This window comes from Micromys minutus (genome assembly GCF_963924665.1).
Source record: "Micromys minutus genome assembly, chromosome: 29".
Taxonomy (NCBI): domain Eukaryota; kingdom Metazoa; phylum Chordata; class Mammalia; order Rodentia; family Muridae; genus Micromys; species Micromys minutus.
The window spans coordinates 4,169,881-4,193,857 of record NC_137964.1 but is presented as its reverse complement, the minus strand read 5'-3'; the positions used below and the strand labels follow the sequence as shown (position 1 = coordinate 4,193,857).

General features: G+C 44.9%; 1 protein-coding gene across 1 annotated transcript; it reads right to left on the bottom strand.

Annotated features, from left to right (window-relative positions):
- Positions 1-11,749: 11,749 nt before the first annotated feature.
- On the bottom strand, positions 11,750-12,101 carry LOC308439028 (SRA stem-loop-interacting RNA-binding protein, mitochondrial-like). The gene has a single exon (XM_080940607.1). The coding sequence runs from the start codon at positions 12,098-12,100 to the stop codon at positions 11,774-11,776; it is 327 nt and encodes a 108-aa protein (XP_080796733.1). The 5' UTR covers position 12,101; the 3' UTR covers positions 11,750-11,773.
- Positions 12,102-23,977: the final 11,876 nt, after the last annotated feature.

The following is a 23,977-nucleotide window of genomic DNA, read 5'->3' as shown; positions in this document are numbered from 1 at the left end:
GCTGTTTTATATAGACTCCAACTCTTTACAAAAGACCATTTCTTCTTTGGAGAAGTTCAGTCTGGATAGATGAAAATATACTGTCTTCGGTAAATTACGAGGGGTTCACTGTCATGCTGGTTTGTTGCTTTATCTTGGTTGTGAGGAAATCCATGCAAAAACCACTTTAGGAAGGACGGGTTTATTTTGCCTTTGGTTTGAAGGGCTGTGGTCCCTCACTGCTGGGAAGATATGGCAGAGAGAGCTGGGGGCTGCTTGTAACAGGCATGTGCCCCTGCACCCAGCCCACAGTTGGGAAGGAAGCAACAAGAAAAATAGTGTTTAGAACCCCAGCTATGGGATGGTGCCTCCACATTCAGACATGCCCAGATATGTCTGCCTGGAGATGGAATCTCATTGTGTGGCCCTGGCTAGTCTGGAACTTGCAACGTAGGCCAGGTTCACGCAGACTTTACAGAACTCCACCCGATTCTGCCTTCCAAGTCCTGGGAATGAAGGTGTGCGCCACCAGCCAGCTTCTTCCATCTCCTGAGTCACCGTTGAGCATGTTAGCCTAAACCTTTCATGTTTTATGGGGGCAACTGAGGCAGCTGGGTTCTCGGTTTTACACAAGGCTCTTTAAATCAAGCTGCCTTATTCTCCAACAACAGAACCTACAAACACGTATTGAGACTTGAAGTTTTTGATACAAGGTAAGGGAATGAGAATGGCCTCCTGCTCTGGTCTCTCCCAACAGACCCTTGTGACCCAGTATAATCGGTGGAATTCCAAAGAGAATAAGTACTGAATTTTTCAGTGCTTGCTTTTTAGACTTCTACAGAAATGCTGGTCTAGTATCCAAAAGGAGAAGTCTGCCTGTAAAAAATTAGTTATCAGGGAAAATGGTGCTCTGGCTTCTCGTTGCTTTTATAAAACACTTGGGATCATCAACTTACAAAGGGAAAAGTTTGGGCTGGAGAGATGGCTAATACGGAAAGCACGTGCCATACACCTATAAGGACTGGAGTTCAGATCCTCAGAACCCACACAGAGCTGATGCAGTAGCACACATCTATAGTCTACTGTGTCTATGACTGGGTGGGAGAGGGACATGGTTAAATCCTAGGAAACTCACGGGCCAGCTAGTCTGGTGCACACTGGTATGAACAGGAGACCCCGCCTCCTACAAGGTTTAAGAAAAGAGCCGACACCCGAGGTTGACCTCTGACCTCCAAAAGCTTACCATAGTATCTGTGCACCAATGCTCACATGCACACTGTATACACATACATCACATGCACGCACATCATATGAGATTGGGCAGACCCATTGCTTTGGGTCTGTGGTGGATGTGCGAGATGGTAATGATAGGGAGCATGTGGCCTAGCGAAGTGCTTACCTCAAGGCTAGGAAGTAATCATAAAAAGGTAGTACCAGGATACCCTTCAGAGCTGTGACTCTACGGGGCTAGCTCTCACTAGTTTCTCACTCCTGAGCTCCATCCACAGCAGTTGTGTTACCTTGGGGATGAAGGCATCAATACGTAGACCTTTGGGCGATATTTAGCATCCTACTTATGGAACTGATGCCTAGAAATGCAGAATGCTGGGAGAGAGAGTTAGCCCAGTGGCTAAGAGAGGTACTGCTTGGGCTGGAGCACTGACTGCTCTTCCAGAAGTTCTGAGTTCAAATCCCAGCAACCACATGGTGGCTCACAACCATTTCTAATGAGATCTGATTCCCTCTTCTGGTGTGTCTGAAGGCAGCTACAGTGTACGTATATGTAATAAATAAATCTTTTTTTAAAAAGGGCAGGTACTGCTCTACCAGAGTACCTGAGTTAGTTCCCAACACCCATGCTTACAAAAACCTGCAATTGTAACAGTAACTTTTATTTGCCTGAAGTAATGGTCATCTCTGAGGCTCACTGCCTCCATCTGCTGACCTAGGCCTAGTCTTAGAAGCTTCTAGCCTCCTTACAATTTTATCTAGGGCTAGAATGTTTTCAGTCTCTGAGACTTATTGCTGAATAAACCCATCCTTTCTTGTTCTTTCTGAGCTCTACCTGACTGGTGCAACTCAAATGTTCTGGCTCAAACTCCTCTCCAGGATGACTGACTATCTGGTTTTTCTCTTGGCCTTTGACTGAATCACTTTGCTTGGCCACATACTAACCTTGGCAATCTGTTCTGATCTTCTGTCTCATTCTGTCTTCACCTGTGTCTAGCTTGTTCTTTCTCTGCAACCTGTTTCTCTATAACTGTCCTGGTAAAAACTTCCCTCACTTAAGAAGGCACTGCTGTCTCTTAAGTCACCTCTCTTCCCTCTCTTTTCTCACGAGAGTAGGGTGTGATGTTGAGTTTTGTGGTTATATTATTTCTCTGAGAGAGATTACAAAATACAAGATATTCTGGTTGCTAACCTAAGGACACACTATTTGGGGAGAAAGGTTTTGTCTTTGTGTTTTTAAAAAGGCCTTCCAGAGTTATAAGAGCCAGATTTGATAGAGGGAGGCTGATTGCCTGACTAGATTCAAGAAGATCAAACAAAAATCTCAATACTAAAATGCTTTCTTTTGAGATATATATCAAAGAATGTACAGCTATGGTGAAGCTTGTCATTAGAATGCAGAACTGACCTGCTTAGATTCCTGATCTCAGAGACTACAGCAAACATCAGTGCAAGCTTCCTTCTTGAGGCCTGGCCAGCTTTCTCATCTGCTCCCCACTTCCAGATTCTCAGCGCCCATATTCAGCTTGAAGAAGCTATGAAGAGTCGTCACCCTGATTCCCTGGACTTTGGGGGATGAAGGGGTTTATTCTACGATTGTTTTTATGAGGAATTTAGAAATTGTCATAATCCAACATGGAGGAATTAGCAAGATTGATTTATACAGCCATAACCTTCATTTGGTAACTAAGCTGAAGCCATATCTTACACTGGTAGAAATCCTTCTGATTGATACAGAGTTGAAGTTATATAGAATTTATTTGATACAGTGGTATATAGAATTTATTTGATACACATTTAAGGTTTTCATTGGTATAAGTTCTTATTGATTTAAGTTTGAGATTAATATTGTTTATTTCATATAGTATTGTGCCTATACAATACATTTGGAAATAGGTACAAATGTACCCAGTCCTATAACTGCTATTATACTCTGTTTTTAGTTGATAAATAATATGAGTTAAGGGCCAGATAGCAAACTCATGGTTCTGAGTCAATTAAAAGGGTGTTTTTGAGATATTTTAATTAGATATGGCCAAGAGTAGTCAAGGCTTAACAGTTCAGAAATGCTTTTTGTAAATAGATGGTTTTCAAAAACATCAGAAATCCATAAATTATGACATTTAATGTTATTTATCTTTTGTTGAGACATATCTTCTCCTTACAGTTCCCCTTTGATGGATTTAATGAAGATATTGATCATCTCTACCTCCAGGTGAGGTATACGTTGTGGCTAGGCAGCCACTGGACAGAAACTGCCTATTTCATCTCCAGACTAATACTGTCCAGAAAGGGACACATTATGCAGAATAGTCGACTGATAATCTTTGCCAAGACAAAATTATCAGCGCTTCAAGATTTCTGCATTGCACTACCTGTCAGTGATCCTCAACTAAAAGACTGAAGACTTGCTCTCACATATTACTAACAGGGGGCTGCTAGTGGAGATTTGTCTCTACAACCTGTCTCAGTTCTGGAAGCCATGTTAGGATTCCTATGTTTTCAGATATTCGGCCATTCTTAGATTTCATACGGAGCTGGAGACTAATTTAGTTTTATAGCCTACACAAGCTAATTAACTTTGAGAAAAAAATAGTTATTTAAAATATTTTCAAATGGTAATAGTTATACACACCTTACATTTGAGAGAAAGTTTTTTTTTTTTCAAATAAACAGAAATTGATGTGCAGGTTGATGTCAAGGTGATACATGATTGGACAGTGGAGAGGTAGGCAGGGAAAAAGTCTAGGAAAACGGAAGAAGAGGAGTAAGCAGATTCACAGAGGAAGAAGATGGAGATTGACATGAATGTTTCTCTCGGTGCATCTCTATGTGGCTACTATATCTATATAAGGTTATTATAAGTGTTTTACAAGGGACAGAATTGTACAAGATCATTTGACTTATCTAGGCGGGCAAATTATATTATACTAATTGGATCAGAGTATTTTGGTGTGTTCTTTGATGTGACAACTTAATTGAGTTCAAAGGATGTAGTGGCTGAACACACAAAGCCCACCACAGTAAGGCTTGGCAACAACACGCCAAGGGGAAGTGAGTAAAAACAACCCACCAGGTTTGCCCGGAACAGAAGCAGCAAGGGCGAGTGGAGTGGACCGCGCCCCCGGAACAGAAGCAGCAAGGGCGAGTGGAGTGGACCGCGCCCCCGGAACAGAAGCAGCAAGGGCGAGTTGAGTGGACCGCGCCCCCGGAACAGAAGCAGCAAGGGTGAGTGGAGTGGACTGCGCCCCCGGAACAGAAGCAGCAAGGGCGAGTGGAGTGGACTGCGCCCTGGTCCAAAGAAGCTGGTATCCATGAGTATTTAGAGGCTGCTAAGATATAGATACCCCTCAGTACCACGTGCCACAGTGCCACGAGCGCCACGGGAGCCAGCACTAGTGTGGGTTAAAAGGTTCCCACTTTTTAATATTTACCGCAATACATATCCAGTTCTGTCAGATCTTTCTCTACGCATTACTTTGTCTACCACTCAATTAGATATGACTTTCAAACATGGGTGCTTCCTTCTCTACACTTACCTGTTGCTGTGATAAAAAGCAACTCAAGGGGAAAAGTTATACTAATAGTTCATTCATTACTCTGGGAACGTCAAAGCATCATATCCACTTCAAGAGCAGAGAGAATAATGTCTGAATCTTCTACTTGCTTCTTATACTGCTCAGGATCCTCTGCCTAGGGAATAGTGCTGCCCTCAAGGGTCCAGGTCTTCCAATATCAATTAACAGTCAAGACAATCTCCCACAGTCGTGCTTATAAGTCATGATCTAGAAAATTTTTCCACTAAGGCTCTCTTCTCAAGTGATTCTTGATTTTTAGCAAACTGACAGTAACTAACCACCACAACACCTAATGTACCGCCTTTGATAGCTTAGCAGGGCAGTACTCTATATAGTATTGTTGGCTTTCCTTTGTGATCCCACGGCTGTCTGGAAGCTGCAGCTCATTGTCCTGGCCATTGTCATGAGAAGAGGCCCAAAATCATATTGCTAACCTTGGGAATATGCAAAATTCAGGAACTGGTGAGTGGTTTCTGCTAAGTTTGTATCATTTTCATATCATCATAAAATTGAAAAAAATCACAAGTTGAACTATTGTGAGATGGGTGCTGTCTACATTTGTAAACTAAGCCCAACCAGCTTAGCTTCTAAGATGACACTGGGTGCGTTCTGGTGGTGCTTCTTATTTCTCCACAGACAGATGTTTTGTGTTAGCTTGACTAGGTAACGGGGTGCCTAGATATTTAGTCAAACATTATTCTGGCTCTGTGAGCGTGACTCCAATTAGATTGATATTTACACTGATATACTAAAGTACACGGATCACCTATTCGGATTGTATGGGCCCCATATCCAAACAATTGAAGGTTGGCTGAACCCAAAGGCTCATGCCTATAATCCTGAGGCAAGAGGATTGTTCAGAGGTGTAATTCAGTAGTAGAGGACTTGCCCAGAATCCCCCAGTGAGGAATGGAGTCATGGTACTTTCATGATGTGTAAAATGTTCAGGGTACTAGCACCAGCAAAGAGAAATCTAAAACAAACAATTGGGAATTACAAGATACTTGGTGGCTCCTGGACTCCAGCTCCTGTCTTTGTGCTCCTGGGATGCTGCAAAAAGTTCTGCTTTGACTCTTACCTTCCTGGAACCAGAAAGACAGGTGTGGTATTCTGCTTCTGTGGCCCCAGTGACTCAGAATCCTGGAACGAATTTGGGATTATTCTGGGCTAAATATCAAGGTTTATCTCTAATGAGTAAAGGAGCTTCACATGTGGGGCTGGTGTGTACTCTCGTTTTGTGGCTTTTCAAGATAGGGTTTCTCTGTGTAGACCTGGCTGTCTTGGAACTTATTCTGTAGACCAGGCTGGCCTTGAATTTAGAGATCCACCTGCCTCTGCCTCCAGAGTGCTGGGATTAAAGGCATGTGCCACCACCGCCCGGCTTGTTTACTTCATCATACATACAAGTTGTTCACAGGATAGTGGGAATATTTATTTATTTTATTATTTTTGGGTTTTTTTTGAGACAGGGTCTCACTCTGTGGCCCAGGATAACTCTTTTGCTTCTCACTATGTAGCCCTGGCTGTCCTAGAACTATGTAGACCAGGCTGGCCTCTAACTCACAGAAATCCACTTGCCTCTGTCTCCCAAATTCTGGGATTAAAGGTGTGTACCACCACAGCTGGCTCTCAGGCTGTCCTTGAACTTTTGTCCCTGCCAATTTAGCACCCCCCCTCATGCTGAGATTCCAGGCCTGAGCCACTATACCCTGTGGAAATATGTAATTGTCACTCAGTAGAATGCATATCATCATAGGCTGCTCACAAACACAATCATTATAAAGTTCATTAGCTCCTAATTGCTTAATTACTGTTCAAATGTGTATATTATATGGAATGGTTTAGGAGATTGTTTTGTGGGTGGTGATGGGTTCTAGTAATGTTTAGAGAGATTGGCTTTGCAGGCAGGGTGGGAATATATATTCTTTATGTTTCAAATAAAACAATGTAATATGGGCAATTGTACTGCCGATTGTATGTGGGGGCGTTAAGCCAGGGTCTTATGTAGCTCAGATTGCCTCGTTCGCTGTATAGCTGAGGATGACTTTAGAACTCTGGCTCTCAAGTGTCACCATGCTCAGCTTGACTCCTTTTTATTGAGAATGTTTTCAATAATGGGCTAGGGGCGGGAGAGATGACTCAGGGCTTAAGGGCTCTTGCTCCTCTTTCAGGACAGAGGTTCAGATCCCAGTAACTACATTAGTGGCTACCTAGTGCCTGTAAATCTGGCTCCAGAGATGGCACGCCCTCTTCTGGTTTCTGCTGGTACTGCGTGCCATGTAGTATAACGTGCAGACAAATGCATACGTAAAAAATAAGAATTAATCTTTAAAAAAAAAAAAAAACAGTTGGTCTCGGGAGAAATGGCTCAGTAGTTAAGAGCAGCGACTACTCTTTCAGAGGTCCTGAGTTTAATTCCCAGTAACCACATGGTGGCTCACAACCATCTGTAATGAGATCTGATGTCCTCTTCTTATGTGTCTAAGGACAGAGACAGTGTACTTAGAAGTAATTAGAGTAACACTGCTCACGAGCATAATAGCTCCTGCTTGGTTTCTGTGCTTAAACCTTAGCCACTGCTGCTGAGGAGCCAGGAGTCTCCACTCCGCCCCTACACTCTCTTTGTCGTTGTGATAAAATATCACAACTAAAAGCAACTTGAGGAAGAAAGGGTCATTTTAACTTATGGTTCCAGAGTGATAGTCCATTAATGGGGGAGGGGGATGGCATGGAGGATGGGCGGAGCCATGGCATGGTGATGGTGGTAGAAGCAGGAAGCTGCCCAATCTCATCTTATCAACTATCAGAGAAAAAAGAGAGAACTCATGCAGGAAGTGGGACAAAGCTATAAACCCTCAGGGACCACCCCCTAGTGACTTTTTTTTTCCAGCAAGGCCCCACCCCCTAAAGGTTCCATCACCTCCTCAAACAGTACCACCAGTTGGGGACAGTCTTCAAATACATGAACCTCTGTGGAGCATTTCTCACTCAAACCGTAGCCTTATCAATTCTGTAACCAGCTCCAGGCTTCCACTGTTCTCAGAGGTCTTTGGACCAAGTGTTTCCAGGTTCTTGGTTTCTGTTCAAAGAGTAGAAGAAGCATAGTAGCAAGGGGATTACTCAGAGGCAAAGCAGAAGTACAGCGCGGATGTGCTGCAAGGGAGCTCTGGGCTCTGAGCAAGCAGCTCCACAGTGTCTGCTTAATGGCAGGGGCTTCCTCTCACCCATACATGAGGAGGAGCTGGTTGGTAGGAGTGGGGTGGGGATGACATTCTGTGTGTGTGTGTTACATGTATGTATGCACAGGTACACATGCTTGTGGAAGCCCAGAGTTGATATCAGATTTCTTTTACAAAGGAGGAGGAGTTGGTTGCTAGGAGTGGGGATGACATTCTATGTGCATGTGTTTCTGTGTGTGTTGTATGAGTATTCATGTGATGTCCCTAAACTTCTAATCCTCCTACATGTGGAAGCTCAAAGTTGTATCAGATGTCTTCAATTCAGAGGAGGAGCTGGTTGTTAGGGATGGGGATGGCATTCTGTGTGTATGAGTGTTGTGTGTGTGCTGTGTGTATACGTGTTTACATGTCTGCATACACAGGTACACATGCATGTGGAAGTCCAGAGTTGGTATTAAATGTCTTTCCAGTCACTTTTTATTTACTGGGACAGGATCTCTTTCTCTGAACCTGGAGTTCAGCAGTTCAAGCTAGCCTAACAGCCAGCAACCCCCAGAGATCTTGCGGTCCCTGCCTCCCTAGCACAGGGATTACAGCATGCTCCACTGCTCCTGGCCGTCTTTCATGGGTCTGGTAGTTGACCTCAGGCCTTCCTGTTGGCATGGCAGACATTTTACCAGATGAGCTATTCTTCACTCCTGGCTCCCAGACCGTATTTCCCCTTTTATTAGCCTTCTCCACAGCCTAGGAAAAAAAGAGAGAATGGTTCTTGGTAAGCTAAGGTTACAGTTCTTCTGGGAGAGTGCTTATCTAACATCAGTGGAGCCGTGTGAGTTCCATCCTACATTAAACTGGGCATGATGGAAGACAGGAGGATTAGAAGTTTGGGGCCATCACATGGTTGAGGTTAGCCTTGGTTATATGAGGCTGTGCCTTCAAAGCAGAACAAAATTGAACAACAATAATCAACCCCCCCCCCAAAAAAAAACAAAACAACAACAAGAGAAAACCAGTCTCTAAAAATTCCTAGCAGGTTCTCTTTGATTCAGCTCTAATTCAGAATGTTGGGGTTCTTGTTTTGTTTTGTTTTACAATAAATCCCTAGCCTTGGTTCCTAGCAGTTCATGAGTGGGAGACTTGGAGGTTTTATGATAATTTCCTGAGTCCTGGCAACACCCACAAGTGTGCTACATAATAAGGAAGTTTCTGAACCTTCTGGGTTCCCTACCGAGATTCATGATTGGTTCCCAGAGCAGGAGCGGGGAGGAACAGGGAAAAAGAAAAAAAACAAAAAACCAAAAAACCAAACCTGTGGGACACCAATTTGCAGCCTTGAAACCTATCTCTGGGCATGCAGTAAATCCACGTGAGTAGTCTTTTCTCTGCAGAATTCAGTATCAGTGCCCTGACTCCTATTATTGTGAATAGCGACTGCCATTGTTTTTCAATAATACTTTACATAAAAAGCATTAGTTACTTTTCTCACTGCCACGACAAAATACTCGATAAAGTAACTGGAGGGAGGGAGGGTCTACTTTGGCTCATAGTCTGAAGATGCACAGTCACTTGTGGTGGGGGAGGCATGGTGGCAGGGGCAGGGACAGGAGCAGAAGCAGGAGGCAACTGGTTACACTTCATCCAGGCAGGAAACAGAGAGACATGAATCCTGGAGCTCAACTTGCTTTCTCCTTTATATTCAGCCCACCAAATGGTGCCATTCACATTTAGAGAACACGAACCCACCTCGATCAACACAGTTCAGAAACGTCTCTCACAGATCTATTTAGAAGACTGGTTATATCCATTGCTTGATTCTAGAGCATGTTGAGTTGACAGTATTAAACATGGGGATGGTAGGATGGCTCAGTGGTTGAGCATGTTCCAGGAAACCAGAGTTCAGTCCCCAGCACTTATACTGGGCAGCTTGCAACTTGCCCAGAGGCTCTGATGCCTTCTTCGAGCCTCTGTAGGCATCTGCAAGAATGCACATGCGCGCATGCACACACACACACACACACACACACACACACACACACATCTTATTTTAATTGAAGAATGAGTGTTTTAAATAACTATCATATACCCTTAGAGTATCCGTCACTGTTTTTGTTGTGCTGTATTTCTGCTGGAGAGATGGTTCAGCATTTGAGAGCACTAGCTGCTCTTCCACAGGACCCAGGTTCAATTCCCAGAACCAACCACCATTTGTAACTCCAGTTCAAAGGATCTGACACCCTATTGTGGCCTCCATGGGAACTTTCTGCATGTGGTACAAAGACATACATGTAGGCGAAACACCCATAACCATAAAAAGTAAATTAATGTTTTTTTAATGTATTCTATGGGGGAGGGGAATGGGGTGAGGTACAGTCAGAGGGTGGACTGGAAGGGGGATAGCGACTGGATTGTAAAAAAGATTAAAGAATACTAAATAAATAAATAGATAAAGTGTGTGCTACTCTTACTTGTTATGTGTGTACCTGTGTGTAGACATGTGCACGCCATGACACCTAAGGTTGTGTGTGCTTCTGAGATTCAACTCAGCATGTCAGACTTGAAATTTTACTTTTAACCTTAACTGATGAGCCATCTCACTGCTCCCTTCCCCCGTCTTAGAGCAAAGTTCATATATGTCCTTGGCTGGCCTTGAACTTACTATATGGCTTAGAATGACCTTGAACTCCTCATCTTCTTACTTCTACCATCCAAGAACTGGGACTTTGTCACCATGTCCTGCTGGTCCCCCTTCTTTCTCTCTCCCCTCTCCCCCCTCTCCTCTCTCTCTTCCTCTCTTCCTCCCTTCCTCTTCCCTTCTCCCCCGTTCCTCCTTCCTTCTTTCTGTTATATGTATATATATGGAACAAGGTTTCACTATAGAGCAGAACCACCTGCCGCTGCCTCCTGCTTCCTTTGTATGTCTGTGGTGCTAAGGATCCAGAATTCTGCGTGTTCTAGGCAAACATTCTGCCATCGAGTTATGAACATATGACCCGCACTTTTGAGGGTCACAGGGTTTTTCCAAATTGCTCAGGTAGGCCTTGAACGTGTCACCTTTTTGCCCCAGCCTCTCCAGAAGCTGAGATTAGTGGTGTGTACTACCACCTGGAGGTGCTTCTTTAAAAACCAAACAACTAAGGGAGAAACATCACCTCATCTCATATGACAGGGAATTTAAATTTTTTACATTTTATTTACTTTTATTTAAAAAAAAACACCTATCTATATGGGTATTCCCCTCTAATGTATGTATGTAAACACAAGTGTACAATGCCCTCAAAGGCCAGAAGATGTTGACAGATCCCCTTGCACTGGAGTTGTGGATAGAAGTGAGCTGCCTTGAAAGTGTTGGGAATTGGGCTCTCTGCAGTTAAGAACGTGACCAAATCACAGAGCCTTCCTTTATGTGGGTCGTTCAAGGGGCTGTTTGGAGTTCCAAGAGTGTGAAGAGAACACAGATGAAGCATTTTCCTGAAACAATGATGCTAAGGTCTCATGGACCATCCTGGGATTTCTCCAACAAGAGTCCTGCAGCTTTAGCTGCTACAGTGATGGGCCTGCGGAGACTTCCTTTGGACCAAATATTGAAGTTCTACAGAGCATCTGAGGATAGGTAGCAAATGTTTAATTGTTACACAAAATGACATCTGTGCTAAGTTATTTAAGTCACATTCCAGACTGGGAAAATAGTGCAGTTGTGAAGATTTTGCTGTGTAAACCTGAGGGTCAGGCAGGCAGATGTTTTTTTTTTTTGTTTTTTTTTTTTTTTTTTTAAGTTTTGTTCATTTAATGGATGATACACTGATCATGTCAAAAATCTTTCTCTTCATCAGATGTTTGAGCCCCGTGAAAACCCTTTGGTTTTTGAGGTTGAACATGGATTTTTACTCCATCAATAATATGATGTTCTTGTTGTAGTGCATTCTGAAGTTCTTCCTGTGAAGAAAACTGAACCCAACCTATACCTCTGTGAAATCCAGTCTCTTTGTCAAAAGGTACAGTGCACCTTCTTACATGGCCAAACTGAGCAAAATGTTCTCTCAGCTCACTCGATGTCGCGGTCCAAGGAATTTTTCTGATAAACGCAATCGGCTGACCAGTACTGGAACGCAATGCCTTTATGGCGGAGGCTGCCATGTTAAAAACTGAATGAATCGTCAGATGTTTTTATAGTTGGGGGCTCACAAGAAGGTTCAGTGGTAAAGCATTTACCTCTAAACGTGAGTGCCTGAATTTAACCCCTGACCTCACATGATAGAAGGAGAGAACACTTTACTGTGCAAAGTGTCCGCTGACCTCCACGTGTGTGCGCTGACTCAGACCCAAGTTCAGTTCCTGGAATCTGTGTGTGGCAGGAGAGAACAGACTCCAATGCATGGTCCTCGGACCTCACTCATAAGCTGTGGCATGTGCGTGTGTACACACACACACACACACATGCATCCTCTTGCACATACATGTACACAGTGCTAATGTGAACTTCACATTCCTATGAGGAAGATTCTGCTCCTACCCTTATTTTGTACTTGAGGAAACCCTCTCAAACACTCTCGGGTAAATGGATCGTGCATCTAGCTTAAGTGTGTGTAGATTAGACTGAGATGATCATAAATATTGATGTTAGAATGAAATAAAGGCCCAACACAGAGTGATCTGTCCTGACTGCCTTCAGTGGAACTTTCTGACCATGATCACCAATCAGTCCAAACCAGAATGGCCTGCCTTTTCCCACACTAGTGCGCACCAGCAGTATGCATCAAGTAGAAATTTTATTACTATCTTTTTTTTAAAGACTCTCACAAACTGATATTTTGCCTAAGGTCTTTGAAAAAGTTCTTACACAAAGCAGCAGAGTTGCTGACCGCCAGAGGGCAGTGTTTCTACATTCCGTCCCATTGCAGAGGAGACAACAAAGTCCCCCTGGAGCTGCCTAGAGTCTAGATCCACCCACAAGGGGCTCCTGTGCAGTTCAGACTTGCCTTGAACTTATTATTTATCTTACTATTATTCATCAGTGAGACGTATTCTAAAGAAAGAAAACAACAAGTAAAACAACAAAAAATCCTCCAGGGGCTGAAGTGACGGCTCATCAACATTAGCTCCTCTTGTGAAGTTTAATTCTCAGCATCCACATTCCTCACAATTACCTAAAACTTCTGCTCCAGGGGATTAAATGCCTCTGGCCTTCTTGAGCACCTTCATTCACACACACACACACACACACACACACACACACACACACACACACACACGTGCATTTTAAGAGCGCTAATGCTAGGTGTGGCGGTGCACACATTTAATCCCCGCACACAGGTGGTAGAGGCAGGTGGATCTCTTGAGTTTTCAGCCAGCCTGGCCTACAGAGTGAGAGTGAGCTCTAGACCCATCAGGACCATACAATGAGACACTGTCTCAGACAGACAGACAGACAGACAGACAGACAGACAGAGTTCTAAAGCTGGGCATTTTTGGATACACACTTGCCACCCCATCATTTAGAATCCCAAGGCATGAAGATTATTTTTAATTCAAGGGCAGCCTGGGCTACACAGAGACTTGCATTGGTCAACCTGGGCTTCATAGCAAGACTTTACCTAAAAAAAAAAATTTAATAAAATGCAATAACTCATTAAAACAAGCTGTAGTTGTTTTTCTTTTTCTTTTCTTCCTTTTTTAAAGGATTTATTTGTTTTACGTACATGAGTACACTGTCACTGTCTTCAGACACACCAGAAGAGGGAGGGTATCAGATCCCATTGCAGATGGTTGTGAGCCACCATGAGGTTGCTGGGAATTGAACACAGGACCTCTGGGAAGAGCAGGCAGTGCTGAGCCATCTCTCCAGCCCTGTTTTTCATGTTTCTGTATGGCTCTTGCCCAGGCCACCTGGGACATGCTGCAGTTGCTCCCCTACCTGGGACTTTCCAGAACACCCAAGAATGTTGTGAGGCTCTTAGCTAGGTTAAGTTGCCCCTGCTCTGAGACTCTTCCAAAACACCCAGTTTTGAGAAAGTAAACGAGGACAGAATTTACTGGCTGACAGCCACAAGGTCTCTTAGAAAAGTCCAAATAAGCATCATCATCAGCCTAAACCCCCTCACCCAGTGAATCCAGGGGTCACTGTGACCCAGCAATGAGATGCCACCGCCCCATGCTGTTGCTGGAATCTGCCCTCAGAACTGTATGAAAATTCTGTGCTTTGAAACCTCGGGGTCGTCTCTGTCTCGCTTGCAGAAGGACCCCAGTATACTGGACTTAACAATTAAACCTCTTGCCTGTTGCATCGGACTCAGTCTATCGTTTTCTCAAGTCCTTCTCATGGGGCCAGGGATTGGAGACCAGAGGACAGCTGGAGCAAGGACCACGGTTTGTCTTGTGTGTTTCCGCGTTCTTTCTCTGCGTTACCGTCTGCCTGCCTCTGAGTGGCCGCTGATCAGTTCCGTTTCTGAAACTGTTCGGAGAGTTGTCTGTAAGCTGCTTAAAGCGGCAGGATGCCACAGCAGCAGGAGTCCTGGAGGACGCTTCAGACAATCAATGGGAAGTCAGGTCCAGGAGGGCTTGGCTTCATCTGGGTGCGTGGTAAGGAGGCCACTGCCAAGTCTGTTTATCTCCTGTGGCATTGGTGGCAGGGGCTCCTAGGATTTTGGTTTCTGTTTCTGTTGTGTCTGTGTGGACTTGGGTGTTTGTGGCAAGGCCTCCTAAGATTTTGGTTTATGTCTCTGTTGTGTCTGGACGTTCATGACAGGGATGTCACTTTCTGTTTTTCTTTTTTGTATCTGTACTTAGACTGACTTTTTTTTTTTTTTTTTTTTTTTTTTGGAACATGGGACAGACTGAATCTACCCCGTTAAACATCTTAGTTAACCATTAGAAAAAAGTTTTAAAAAAAGAGTAAACTTGTCAGTGGTAGTTGATACATCACTAAGCTGGCACTCCCTTGTGGTGCGGTCTCCCTCCCTCCTTTCCTCACTGCTGCTGCTTGGCTACAGCCCCACCCCCTCCTGGTTCTCGGCTTGAGAAGGGGGTCTGACCTTGCCCGCTGTGTCCAGCCAGTGGCTCTGTGAGATTTGCTTTCCTGTGTACAGGCGGTGGGCCAAGCCTGCCTTCTTAGCTCAACTCTGATAAGGAGAGCAGCTTCGGTTTTTATAAAAGGAAGGAAGGAAGGAAGGAAGGAAGGAAGGAAGGAAGGAAGGAAGGAAGGAAGGAACCCCTGGCCTCTGCTGCCTTCGGTTGTGGACCAGTACAGCTGCTCCAGGCAGAGCTGCGCAGGGCAGAGCTAGGTAGTTAACTGGAACCAGTTAGTGGGCATCCGGAAGGAGGCAGCGGTACTGAGGGGGCGGGGCAACACCAGCCGAAAGCTAAAATCACAGCTCTTTTATTCAGTTTACATTTCTACTTGGCTGTTTATCACCAAAGAATGTCCTCCCGGTGGTCACAGATGCTGACTTCCTTCTTCTTGGCTCACCTCCCCCTTATCTGCCCTCTATTCCTTCTCAGGCAGACCCGGGAGCAGGACCCCGGGGGTCCAACAAGGGCAAGAGATGCCTGTCTCAGAGGGGCCAGCTAAGGGGACTCCCAGTCGGGCACAACTCCTGAGCAGTCACATATCAGAGCTTATGGCCCTCCAGATGACTGTTGCCTACAATCCCTACAATATTGGCCATTCTCCTCAGCCAATCTGTATAACTGGAAAACTCATAACTTCTTTTCCTGAGAACCTGGAGGCCTTGACTAATTTACTTGAGTCACTCCTTTTCTCCCACCAACCAATCTGGGATGACTGCCAGCAGCTGCACCAGGTCCTCTTTACCACAGAGGAGAAACAATGTAGCATCCTCTAGGCTCGAGGGGGGCGGGGCAGATGGGTGCCCCTCCCTTTTGCCTGTGGGCATAGATGCAGGATTTCCCCTGACTAGGCCTGGCTGGAACTTCTATTCTGCAGAAGGTAAAGAGCACTTAAAAGTCTACATCAGGCTCTGTTTGCAGGTCTTAAGGGGGTTGCAGGGTGACCCACCAATTTGACACAGGTACATGAGGTTAAGCAGGGACCAGACAAGTCACCCTTAGTCTCATGCTCATGGAGGCATCCCCCTATGACCCCAGCAGCAAGGAGCACAAAGCCATTGTGACGATGCCTTTTACAGACCAGTAGAGGTGTCAGGAAAAAAAGCTTCAGAGGCTAGAGAGACTATGAGACAAACCGTTGTGGGACTTAGTGCAGGTTGATGAGAAAGTAAGAGGAAGTAGGATGAAGAGTAGGGTGGAGGGGAGAGGCAGCAGAAATTAAGAGAAATTACGGGGGAAGAGAGGGGAATTCATAGAGGAGGAAAATGGGAAGTAAAGGTAAGAAAGTAGAGAAAATACGTAGAATGAAAAGAAAAAGAAATGAGAGACAAGAGAGGTGACAAGAAAGCAAAAGGAGCAGGAAGCCAGAGAGCTCAAGAGAGACAAGACACAGGAAAAGAATTTGCAGAGGATTCTGGCCACAGTAGTGAGGGACAGGAAATTAAGAACCAAGTCTGGCACTAGGAAGGAGCCTCTAGACAAGAATCAGTGAACCTACTGCGAGGGAAAAAGACACTGGGCAAGAGATTGCCCACGGAAGAAGGAAAGGGGGACCCGTGATCCTGAAAAAGAACCCCTGGGTCTTAAGATATTGGCCATTCAGGAAGACAGCCACTAGGGGTACTAGGGGAGATGGGGTTTGGCCCCCTCCCCAAGTCCAGAGTAACCTTGAAAGTGGAAGAGGAACCTATCCAGTTCCTTGTAGATACAGGAGCTCAGTCCTCTGTCCCATGTTAAACAAAAAGTCTTGGGCTCAAGGGGCTACAGGCACTAAACAATATTCATGGACTACCCAAGGACAGTGGATCTCGGTGTGGGCCGGGCACCCCTCTTGTTCATTGACATTCCTGAATGCCCCCATCCCTTATTAGAGAGACACTTCCTCGCCAAGGTATGGGCCCAAATCCATTTCTTTCCTGAAGCGCCACAAATTAAAGATTGGCAGGGAGAGCCCATCCAGGTATTGACTATCAAATTAGAAGATGAATATCAATTGTTTGAAAATAAAGATCAAAGGGTTCAAGATATGAATTGGTGGCTGCAGGCGTATTCACAAGCCTCGGTGGAAACCACAGGAATGGGGGAGGCTAAGAACCAGGCGCCATCCATGTAGAACTGAAAAGCCCCAGCTAGCCTGTACCCCATGTCAAAGAAGGCACAAGACAGGATCAAGCCACACATCACCCTGCCTCCAACAAGGGGTTCTGAGTAAGTGCCAGTCAGCCTGGAACACGCCTCTCCTACCTGTGCGGAAACCTGGAACCAATGACCATCGGCCAGTTCAAGATCCCTGAGAGGTAAACAAACAGGTGGCTGATCTCCTTCTTATGGTACCTAACCCCTGTAACCTGCTGAGCTCATTGCCCCCATCCAGAACCTGGTATACGGTACCGGACTTGAAGCAAATGCATCAAAGGACTCATCTAGAGGTCGACAAACCTGTGAGGACCATCTTGTGCTCAAATTCTTTTGTGCCAGATTTGACGTGTCTAGCAGGACAATTAGTAAATAACTGGGTGTCATGCTGGAAGGTAAATGCATGTAGAACTAAGGTAGATAAAGGAAAGAGGCCAAGGAGAGATAGACCTGGGGTTTACTGGGAAGTGTGACTTTACAGAGATTAAGCCAGGAAGATATGGATGTAAATATCTATTAGTCTTTGTAGATACCTTTTCTGGGTGGGTGAAAGCCTTCCCAACAGAGAAATGGCAGCAGTGATAGCTAAGAAGATTCTAGAAGAGTTCTTCCCTAGGTTTGGCACTCCTAAGGTAATTGAATCAGACAAAGGGCCAGCTTTTGTTGCCCAGGTAAGTCAGATATTAGCTTATTTCTTGGGGACCAATTGGAAACTTCATTGTGTTTACCATCCCCAAAGTTCAAGACAGGTAAAAAAAAAAAAAAAAAAAAAAAAAAAAAATTGGCCTTGGAGACTGGTGCTGACTGAGTGGGTGCTCCTCCCCCTTGCCCTGTTCAGAGCTAGAAACACCCCATCCTGCTTTAGCCTGACTCCTTTTACAGTTTTGTGTGGGACTCCAGCACCCCTGACTGTTACATGATATACCCTAGGACCTCCCTGTAATAATAATACTGATTTATATGTTAGGCTAAAAGGTTTGCGGGTGATGCAGAGAGAAGTATGGTCCCAGCTGGCAGCTGCCTATGAGCCAGGGACTCCTAAGACTTCCCATCAGTTCCAGGTTAGAGACTCAGTCTACGTACGCTGACACCATGCCCAGACACTCGGGCCCTGCTGGAAAGGATCCTACCTAGGTCTGAGCCATCTGACATCTCCAGTTAGAAAATCGAAAAGAGCGACAACCCCCTAAAACTCAAGATATCCTGCACACTATGATTTGAATACTAGTTTGTCTGTGGGTGGCGAAGGACATCTCGAGAACTGTGAACAATCCCCAGACCCCTACTAGATTTGCATGGCAGGTCCTATCAGCTACAGGTGTGGTCCATGTCTAAAGAATCACCTCCTTACACCTGGTGGCACACTTTAACCCCTGATTTGTGTAAATTAACTGCTGGGTTGGACTTAGAAACGGAAGTTTCTTTGTAACTCTGCTCATGACTTTGGTAGACCAGATGGGTATTTGATTCCTCCTGAGGATACCTGGTGGGCTTGCTCTTCAAGATTGACCATTGTGTACATCTTGAGGTCCTGAATCAGACTCCTATATCATGAGGGCTCCAAGGTTTTTGAGATACTAGAAAAGGGACTGGGTCTAAGCCGGAGAAATTGAGAGCCAATTACAGCCTTAACCCTGGCTTCTGGGAGCCAGCCTGGGAGAGTTAAAAATGGGGATTGCCTTCCTGGCAACTACTACTCCAGTTTTCGTGCAGCCATAGACCTTGATATCCAGCGGGTAAAAAAATTCTATCTCCCACCTTCAGGAGTTGCTCACCTCCCTGGCAGAGGTAGTCTATAGAACAGGAGAGAGCTAGACCTATTGTTTTTACTGCTGGGGGGGTCACTTTAGTTTCAACTCTAATAAGACCCTTGATCATTCTATTGTTGCTTTAAGCCTTCAGAACTGTATATATTTTAAATTGCTTGCTAGCTTTTATCAGAGAACACATAAGTACAGTCCATGTTATGATGCTTTGACAACAATATCAAGAATTACACTAAAATAACCTATAATTTTAAGATTGAACTAAAATCTCCAAAGAAAAGGGGGGGAAATGTATGGCTCTTGGCCAGACCACCTAGGAACATGCTGCAGTTGCTCCCCTACCTGGGACTTTCCAGAACACCCAAGAATGTTGTGAGGCTCTTAGCTAGGTTAAGTTGCCCCTGCTCTGAGACTCTTCCAAAACACCCAGTTTTGAGAAAGTAAACGAGGACAGAATTTACTGGCTGACAGCCACAAGGTCTCTTAGAAAAGTCCAAATAAGCATCATCATCAGCCTAAACCCCCTCACCCAGTGAATCCAGGGGTCACTGTGACCCAGCAATGAGATGCCACCGCCCCATGCTGTTGCTGGAATCTGCCCTCAGAACTGTATGAAAATTCTGTGCTTTGAAACCTCGGGGTCGTCTCTGTCTCGCTTGCAGAAGGACCCCAGTATACTGGACTTAACAATTAAACCTCTTGCCTATTGCATTGGTCTCAGTCTATCTGTGTCTTTGTGAGAGTGGACACCCTGATTGTTGGGCCATTCGGGTCCAACGTTTCTTTTATTAAGCCATTACAGTCATCATTACGGAAGCCATTACAGTTGTCACCATGAGAAATTCTTTCATAACACCTAGATTACAGACACATAGATTAATACATACTCTGAACATACAGGCTGTGAGCTAGGAAAGAGTCTTCATTACCAACATCCCAGGGCTTGATACTGAGCAACGCCACACTGCCTCACCCTTTAACTCCCCCAGAGGCTGCATGTTAACTCCCAAATTCCCCACAGCTGACTTTACTCTCCAGTACCTGACTTTCTGGCTTGTGCTCTGCATGGGAACCAGTATCTAGCTAGGCCCCGCTCCTCACCTTCATATGTCCTTCCTCTCCACGGGCTGATGTTGAGACCTGTGCCGTCTTGTGTGAGACCAAGAGAGCCTTAGAGAAGGTCCATGTATGGGCAGCACTAGGTCCAGGGCCACCCTTAGTTTATTCTTGTGTGAATATCCTGGTGTGTATACAGAGGTCAGAGGACAACTGGTGGGGGCTGGTTCTCTTTTTCTACCATGTAGATGGTAGATATCAAACTAACTGGTACTGGGCTTGGCACTAAGCACCTTTACCTACTAGGCCCTCTTGTCAGTCCCTGCCACCCTCCCCCAGGGTCGGAAACACTGCACAGCACCCCCTCCCATGATGGATGCAGGTCTTCAAAGGTCCCAATCTCGTTGTTTCCTGAGGGACCAGGGCTTGTTTTGCTTCTGTGACATGCGTATGCTCAGATTCTAAGCTACTGTTCATTAAATGTCATAAATCCATAGTAAATTTTATACATGTATGGGTGTTTTGCCTGCATGCGTGTCTGTAAATCACTTGCATGCCTGGTGCCTACAGAGGCCAGAAGAGGTTGTAAGATCCCCATTATATAACTAAAGTTATAGTTCATTGTGATCCACACTCTAGGGGCTGGGAACTGAAGCCAGGTTCTCTGGAAGAGTAGTCAGTTTTTAACTGTTGAGCTTTTTCTCCAGCCCCCCCTGGATTTTAATTTTTAATTTAAAATTTATTACATTTCCTTATAGGCACAATTTACTATTAATGACAAGCATTACAAGCATTACCTGCTGAGCCAACTTGTTGGCCCCAGAAATTTTTAAAATTTAGATTTATTATTATTTTAATTGTGTGTGCACATGTACATGTGTGTGTGTGTATGTAGGTATGTGAGCACGTTGGTAGGTGTTCATAGACACAGAATGTAAGACCCAAATTGAGTTGTATCTATTTGAGGCTCCCATGAATGAAACGAGAGATCGGGGATCGATGCAAAAGCAAGAGGTTTATTAGTCCAGTGCACTGGGGTGGCACTACATTCAGAGGAGAGGTGACCCTGAATGGCTGTTACAAGCAGTTTTTATATTTTTTAGGGGTACAGGTTACATCAGCAAGGTTATAACTTAAATTCATTGGCTAAGCATATTGACCTTTGAGTCTGTTGGCTAGCAAGCATGTGACAGGTATTCGAACTCCATCTGGGACCAGAGGGTCAGGTGATTATCAGTTAGTACATTCTGCGGTTTTTCAAGAATGTTCCTGCCCCTCCTAAGAACTGTGGGTGGAGAATGGAACTTGGCCTAGCCTTGACCTGAGGCCGTGGGTGTAAGGCTCATGAAAGCCCCTAGGGTCCTTCAAGCCTTTGAGTAGCACTACTGGATGACACAGAGACCCTGAAGGGCTCAGAGAAAGAATGGTGTCCATACCTACCTGCTGTGGCCTCGATGTGCAAGTGCCACTCCTCAGAAACAGAGTTTTGGAGAAGTCTGTATTGGCCAGCAGGATAATCTTCACTGAAGCGATGCCCTTGCCTGTCATGTGATATTTGGTCCCCAACTTGATCAGGACAATTTCTACCATTTCTACTTGCTCTTCATCATCTAACTTGTGCACTGTTAGGTGGCCTGACTGGTTGGCCTGACCTTCACATGAGAAAGGCATAGCAGAAAATGAGGTGATAGTGTGGCATACATTAAAAAACAAACAAGAAAACCAAAACCAAACCTTTGTGTATACGAGTTTATATACACGAGAGACGTTGCTTGAAGCCACCAAGTCCTATACAGGCAGGATGAAACACTCAGATCTTCCTAGGTAGATATTAGCTTCCTATGGTGTTTTGAAATCACATCTATTTTGGAAGGCCAATGTGGAGGTCAGAGTACTACATGTTGGTCTCTCCTTCCACTATGTGGGTCCTACAGACTGAACTCAGTTTGATGGGCTTGGTGGTAAGCCCCTATGCCCGCTGAGTCAGACTTTAAAAAATTTTTATGTATATGAGTGTTTTGCCTGTGTATACACACACACACACACACACACACACACACACACACACATACACATCACTTGTGTATAGTGCCCATGGGGGCCAGAAGGTGGCACTGGATACTCTGGAATGGGAGTTAGCAGAGTTGCCTTGGATTCTGGGAAGGCCCTCTGTAAAAAAACTGCTCTTAATTGCTGAGCCATCTCTCCATATCTGCCTGCCATTTTTTTTTTTGTTTGTTTAAGATTTTATATATGTGAGTTCATTGTTGCTGTCTTCAGACACACTAGAAGAGGCTATCAGATCCCAATACAGATGATTGTAAGCTACCATGTGGTTGCTGTGATTTGAACTCAGGACCCCTGGAAGAGCAGTCAGTGCTCTTAACCACTGAGCCATCTCTCTGCCTGCCATTCTTAATGGATATTTTTTCCTGTGTGTAATGTCTAGTCTTCTTCACGCATGTTGAGGAGAACATGGTGCCACCAGCACCAAGCCTGGAAGATCCTTCTCTAGGTTATCACTTTCTGGTCCTTTCAGTGTGATTCATTTGAACTGAGGCTGATGATGACCTGGGCTGGAAAGCAAGTGCTGGGGACAGATAAGGAAGAAGATGGGGACACTCGCCACCTCTTGGATCTGCCCTTGTGGATGTCATGTTGCACTGCAGCTCCCCTGCCAGCTCCCATGTGTGCTGTGTTGTCTTGTGGTCCTCCTTTGTCTGGAAGACTAGAATCTTGACATGGCATCAACTTTTTCGCTTATAGAAATGCCTACCACCATCTTTAGCTTCCTCCTTCCGACCCTACATGTGAAATTGACTGAATTACTTCCAGGAAAAGGAGGAAGAGGGGACAGTGGCTGTCCCATCTCAGCACCAATATTGAGTGGTGTCATTTCATTAATGGACTCTCTGGTCAAGTGGTTCTGGCTTTGTGATGTCTTGACTGTTGTGGAGAGCTTTTGGGGACGTTTGGCAAGAGTTTGACAATGGGCCGGGACAAGGGCGTAAGCTCAGAGAGGAATCTGATCTTAGAACAAAGGAGTAGGCTTCAGGCAAAACTATGACTTTGGCCTAGGACAAGGAAGTGGACTCAGATAATTCTGGTTGTCTTTACTAGACCTTAAACAGTGATTATGGGATTTTGTTCATTGTCTTGCTTGTTCCCTTAACCTAGAACTGACCTTATTACTATTTGCATGTAATTAAAATAGTATAAAAGCAGAGTGAAAGAATTAAACCTGCCTTTCAGCCTCAGAACTGGCTGGGGGTTACGCTACAGTTTTGTCTAATTGTCTCTTTCTTTTTTTTTTCTCTTTCTTTTTTTTAATCCTCGCTCTGCCGCTGGAGAACCCCGTTGACTGACTGAGCTGGCTTGGTCTCTATTTCCTCTATCTGAGGGGAAGAGAACACAGCTTAGGATAGAAATGATTTCGAAGTTCAGAGTTCAGGGTGTCCTGGACAGGGCATCATGGTTACAGTATCCATTTCCTGCTCATGTATAAGTAGATAATTTTTGAATGGGAGAATTGAGTGGACTCTGTCTTCTCTGGCCATCTGATAATCATCACTCTTTGGCGATGATCAGATTCCTTCTCTGGGAATTGAATGAAGTGGTTTGTTTTTCTAAACCATTCTAAACCTTGATTCTGACATCTTGTGAAGACTGGAACCAGGCGCTGACAGCACACATCTGTAAGCCTTTGGGAAGATAATCCAGAAGGAAGGATTATGAGCTTTGAGGCCAGCCAGGGATACATAGCTCTTGGGAAGCACAGGCAGGTAGATCTCTTAGTTCAAGGTCAGTCTAGTCTATGTAGCAAGTTCCAGGCTAGCCAGGGAAGGCAAGGATGGGACTAGGTCTCCAGCTGCAGGATAAGGGAGGGGCCAGCTCAACACAGTATTTGGACATCAATGCATGCTCAGGCAGCGGCATAGACCAAGGACATCGACAGGGTCTTTGGTGGCAACATGGGTCTCAGGTAATAACA

Coding starts and splice junctions, on each gene's coding strand:
- LOC308439028 (XM_080940607.1), bottom strand. CDS start 12,100: ATGGCAGCCTCCGCCATAAAGGCATTGCGTTCCAGTACTGGTCAGCCG.